Here is a 5,824-nt window from a genome sequence, read left to right as displayed (position 1 = left end):
TCACCCCAATTGCACACATACAAAAAGTCAGGAACAAAAGAAAGGAACGGTGTGAAGACGATGGAAAGGTTATATCCCAAAATTTAGAATTTTTTATTTTTATTTTTCCAATCTTATTGTGAAGAAAAATGGGAGTTGTGATTTTATCAATGGGGCCATTCAAATAAAAGACATTTATGAGTAGAGAGACTTGCAAAACCCCAAAATGTAAGATATAAAGATTATGGAGAGACTGAGGGGAGATACCTCGTTTCAACACTTGAGGTCTTGGCATCGATCCCTAGCGGGGGTTGCTAACATGGAGTGTGTGTACTGACACGGGTGTGTACTAACAAGCTAACCCAAAAAAAAAAAAGATTAGAGAGAGAGAGAGAGAGAGAGAGAGAGAGTTGAGTTATATGTGAGGAAAGGAAAGGAGCTTCTATTCATGGGTCATTGAAATAATAGAAATGTTCGCATATGGATTGTGTTTGAGAGAGAATGTTCGCATATGGATTGTGTTTGAGAGAGAATGTTCGCATATGGATTGTGTTTGAGAGAGACTCTTTTAGAAGATTTGGAATAATGGGTTTTGTTTCTATGACTGCTCTAAGCCCAGAGAGAGAGAGAGAGAGAGAGAGAGAGAGAGAGAGAGACTCATGTAGAGAATTTGGACTAATGGTTTTGTTTCTACGAGAGAGAGAGAGAGAGAGAGAGAGAGAGAGAGAGATGAATCAAACTAACCAAACTAAAAACGAAAAATGAACAAGAAAATAAAAGAGAAGATGAAATGATAATGCAAAACATGCTCTTGTTCCTGGGTCGTTGAAATTATAAAATGAGAGAGAGAGAGAGAGAGAGAGAGAGAGAGAGATTATTATTATTTTAAATTACAGGTAAAAAAAAAAAAAACAAGAAGAAGATGAACAAGCCTATCGCTTTTCTATCAAGTTGATCAAAAAGAAGAGAGAAATTACCAGAAAACAAAAAATCGAGAAGAAACTCATTAGGTTTTTCTTCCAAGTAAAATCTATATTTTAAATCAAAGAAGATGGAGTTGCAAATAAAAACCAACCAAAACAACAACAACAACAATTTTAGGTTTCTTCAAATTGCTTGACCTTAAATCAGAGAGAGAGAGAGAGAGAGAGAGAGAGAGAGACAGAGAGTAACAAGCTCCCAATACTCCGCCTCAAAATAAAAATCATATAGATAATCGCCATATACATATTACTCAAAAATAAAAATAAGTGAGAAAGATACCCCACTAACTACCCGATGCAATCTCAGCCGTCGATACACCTCCATCCACATCCCCTCCACCCCCATCCCCTCCTGAAGATGGCCCACCACCACCACCACCACTTCCCTCCCCTCCATCCCCCGCCCCAGCTGTCCTCTTCCGCTTCTTCTTCTCGTACGGTATCCCCCTCGCCTTCGCCTGCCCTTCCCTCACCTCCCTCAGATAAATCCTCACCGCTCGTGCCCCAAACGGGTTCGACTCGGGTCTCCCCCCGTTCTCCTCATAGGCCGCCCTCAGCCGTCCGATCAGTGCGTCCAGGCTCCCCCACGCCTGCTTCAACGGACACGCGCACGGCGCTGGCGGGTTCGGGTGCCCGAAGAAGGCGCACCCACTTACGTGTACCTTCGTTTTACCGAACTGGTCCAGATACTTCAGGAACTCGATAACGTGCGCCCCACTGCACCTCGCTAACGTGAGCGGCGGCTTGTGGTTCTTCAGGTACTGCAGGAACGTGTTCCAGTCTCTCCGCTTCTGCGACTCGTACCGACTCGGTGGTGCTGCCGCCGCCGCCGCCGCTGCTGATGCTGATGCTGATGCTGATGCTGACCCTGACCCGATTGATGACTCAACGGTTGACTGAGTTGGGTCCGACGCCGGTGGGGTTGAATCCATTTCTATGTTTTTCTTCTTTGTTTTTCTTTTTCTTTTTTTTAGGGCTAGGGTTCTTTCATCGGAGAAGGGGAACGAGGGAGGGTATTTTTCGTCTTTTTGGGTTTTGGGTTTGTGAGATAGAGAGGGTTTTGGGGTATAGAAAGTGGAAGAGAGTTGAGAGATGGGACGTAAAAAGGGCTGGATGGGATGAATGAGTGTGAGAGTAGTGAATGAATGCTTCATGGGTTTTTTAAAAAACCTGCTCGGACACTTGGGTTTGTCCAGAATTTCTCGTTGCAAGTGGCAATGTAGTGCACGTGTGAATGATCTAGGTCGTTCGTCAGATTAGCAGCCTTGTTTAGATTATTTTTAGAATGATGAATGTTGGTTATACAACGTACAAATTTTAAATGAATGGGTGTGGAATTGTGGTGTTTTTATTGAAAGGTATTTCCACAAAGAGATCTGTGAGATGAACGGTTCAGATCTTTTATATATGTGAACTTTTGGCACGAATGACGCGATGCCTCGCGTCATATCTCAAGTGAACGAATGCTGTCAGCGTCTGTCGCGATGCTTTGTATTCACGTGGTGGCCCCTCTCAACGTGACCCCGTTTTCGTTCCTCTTATTTTGCTCCTCTTTGACTGTTGTGTAAGTATGTCGGAGAAGGCAAGCCATTGGGTGCATTTTGCTCGGTGATACAAGCCGTTGATTGATGGGCCACACACTAGCAAGTAATCAAGCCGTTGGTCTTGATTCGGTTTACATTAGATCATAGCTGATAAGTTCTGGACAGTGATTTAAGGGCGATGATCTTCTCATCATCTCATTTGGCCATCCACGGTGGGGATGCATCACTTCAGCGGTTTGGATTATTAGAACATGGGCCCCACTTGTCCAACTAAAAACCCCATGTAATCTCACGAGCGTATGGGCGGGAGGCAATCCAGGACCGTGCATTTTGCACGACCCAGCCAATTCAGTGGGCAAGTTCTGGCTGTTGAAATGCCTGGGCCAAAAAACTAGGCTGTCCACTCACCAGGATGGCGATCAAAGTATCTTAAATATGAGACGGTCAGTTTTTTTCCTGGCCATCCATTTAGATAATACACTATTTCCTACCTGATGGGTATGCCACCCTGATTTTTGGTCCAGCGAATGTTCGTAGTGGGACCCACTTGATGAATGGTCTGGATCTTGCAAACATCTGCAATTTGTCATTTTTGTGGCTAATCGTCTGTTTGAAGCATTCCACATACGTATAGTATTTGTCAAGCAAGGCTTACCGACACTTTATTGTTGGGGTTCATGTTCAAGGCTGAGGAATCATGTGAACATCCATCGGTGGTTGATTTGGTTTCGTCATCCAAACCGTTCATATGAAGGGACACTCCCAACTCTTCTCTTGTGAATCGGAAGATAGACGGTTAAGAAAGCAAATACAAAATGGCAGATTTTTAGGGCATAGTCATTTAAATTGAAACCCATACGATCAGCCGTCTGGATCACTGATCCATTTGGCTCACTCATATAAAACCAAAAGCCTGAGGATACCATACATGAGAAAAGTCATAGGGATGAGTAGCGGCACACGTGTCCAACATCTGAGCCAGTTATCAGGTATGAAGTGGCCATAAATCGAGCCAATCCACTCATCAGGGGCTCAGCACTCTAATGAGTAAAATGGACGGCATGAAAACAAAACCAATGATCTATACTCACTGTCCACATGTTCCATTTGATGAGGACCAAAATGAATTTTCTCCCAAGGCATAATCATGTTGAGCCCCATCTTTTACATGGGCTGGATCGCACCCACGTGTAACAGGTTCGCACTTGTGTTGTCATTCACCCATTGGATCGCTCTGCCCTAAATCTTTTTATTTTTTTGAAAGGTCCTCATGGCTTGTTTTGTCTTAGCTCAAAATCCAGCAGGTACATCCATTCGCCTCTACATTAATTTACTTGTCTCTTGACAACCGTTTGATTTGACCACATTAATAGTAATTTTATATTATTTAATTTATCCATAATAAAATTATAATAATGTCAAATTTACAGTATTTCATCGTTATCAAAATAAGCTAAAGTTACAGTTTAAATTAAAATTTTCACAAAAATTACCAAAAAAAAAACCGTATAATAATGACAAATAACTTATCTATTAAGTACATTTGCATTTTTCCAACAATTTTTTATTTGGTTTAATATGGGCAAAACAAAGAAGACAGTAATGACACTTTAATGATGATTTTTACCGTTAATTTCTACGAGTAAAATTATCATTTAGATCCCCACCATTCAAATTATTATTACCATCATGTGTGGTATATAAGCAAATAATCACAATTAGATGAACATTAAAGCCCAAATGGTCATCGTCCAACAGATGGTTAAAATGAATGAGGGCCGGGTTATAAAAATATTGATAGAAAAGTAATGAATTTTACTGTCTGTGTCCAGTCCAAATTAGTGTTCAAGATTTAGGGGGTGTGGATTGATAATAGACATGTGAAGAGCATGAATGGCTGAGATGGTAGGAGTAATTGATTGTCACAAAATCCTCCAATGAATTTACAAGTCAATCCATGCCATAGGATGAGCCATCATGGTTTGCTAAGGCTGTATTATTGTTAGAAATAAAGCATATTCAAAGCATATTTGAGAGTTGTCTAGTAAAGTACTTTCCAATTAAGCCAGTCTCTAAACCATTCGGACTGTTAGGATTTGAAACCCCTCTATTTGAAATCGTCTTATTGTGTTTAATACCTTGAATTGAGAATCAGCTTTAATCCAAAAGTAGCTATTTATAATATATTTGAAAGAGTTTGAATTTAATTACTAAGTCAATTTTAATATATCTAATTAATGAACTTATGTAATTTTTGACACAATAATTATAATAACCCCATCGAAATATATACTTTGCCAAAAAAAAACGATGAAATTTCAAGTCTTGGATAGGCCACGAGCACAAGACCACGTCCAAGTGACTAACCAATGGTTTTTAACAGTTGATTTACATCGACAATGTTTGGCCGGTGCTAATCATCGTATTAAAGTAATTATAGTGATGCGATTGGTAATTTAATTATTTTAAGATATCATTAGTGAGCCATGTGTCCAGTAGATTAATGGTCTATTGGTACACATGTTACACATGCATCTATGAGAATGATTTTAGATGTAATCTAAGTTCTTACCTTGGATTTCAAACCCTTTTGATCGAGGGAATTGGAAACCCCTTGGATTTGAAAACCAACCCTCTGTTACTTGATGGTGCCAAAGGACCCTAACTCGCACACTGGCTCAAGCAATCTTACTTATAATCATAAGTTGGGTCACCATGGTTATATGGTGACCAAACCATTTTCCACAAGAACCTAAGTAAAATGCCTACCTAATGATCCAATATGGTGAGATTTGATTTAGTCATATAAATTAAGTAATTAATAAGTTTTCAACATGCTTTGAGTAGCCCATCTCTAACAGGCCGGTTCAAATCCGGCCACGGGACGTCCATCCAGGGCCTAATTCAAAGTTATTACTATAGAATGAGTATGGTCGGAGTTTCTACGGCCGTTTGAGCTTTGGGTTTGTAGATCGTACACTAGGGATTGGAGATCCAACCGTAGATATCATATGCGCCACTTTGGACGGAGTGTAAGCCGTCCATACATTATCCTAGACCCCCAAAAAGTAGTTGTAGGATAAACTCTAAAAACGTTCCAGAAGAACCGGCCTCCCAAGATTAAACGCTCGACGGTTCATTTTGGTGTAATACGTGGGACCCACTCTCACGGACGGGGCCACATGGTACTCCGATGTTCGTTTGCCACTGGTACGTGATCTAGGACTTAAACAGGAGAATTCCACCGATCTGTCAATGCGAGTCAGCACATTATCTTAGTGGGCCCCATAAAAAATAAATGAGTCTACCATTGGTCAA

The 5,824-nt window shown here is 40.8% G+C and overlaps 1 protein-coding gene across 1 annotated transcript; it reads right to left on the bottom strand.

The window, feature by feature from the left end:
• Positions 1–1,246: 1,246 nt before the first annotated feature.
• LOC131254306 (protein G1-like7) lies at positions 1,247–2,102 on the bottom strand. The gene has a single exon (XM_058255299.1). It carries the CDS (start codon positions 1,892–1,894, stop codon positions 1,247–1,249), a length of 648 nt encoding a protein of 215 aa, XP_058111282.1. The 5' UTR covers positions 1,895–2,102.
• Between the last annotated feature and the right edge of the window lie 3,722 nt (positions 2,103–5,824).

The sequence above is a fragment of the Magnolia sinica genome, chromosome 8, assembly GCF_029962835.1.
Source record: "Magnolia sinica isolate HGM2019 chromosome 8, MsV1, whole genome shotgun sequence".
NCBI classification, from domain to species: Eukaryota; Viridiplantae; Streptophyta; class Magnoliopsida; order Magnoliales; family Magnoliaceae; genus Magnolia; species Magnolia sinica.
This window is presented reverse-complemented; position numbering and strand designations above follow the sequence as displayed.

What these genes read in the sequence shown, in the direction of transcription:
- LOC131254306 (XM_058255299.1), bottom strand. Translation starts at nt 1,894, where the DNA reads ATGGATTCAACCCCACCGGCGTCGGACCCAACTCAGTCAACCGTTGAG.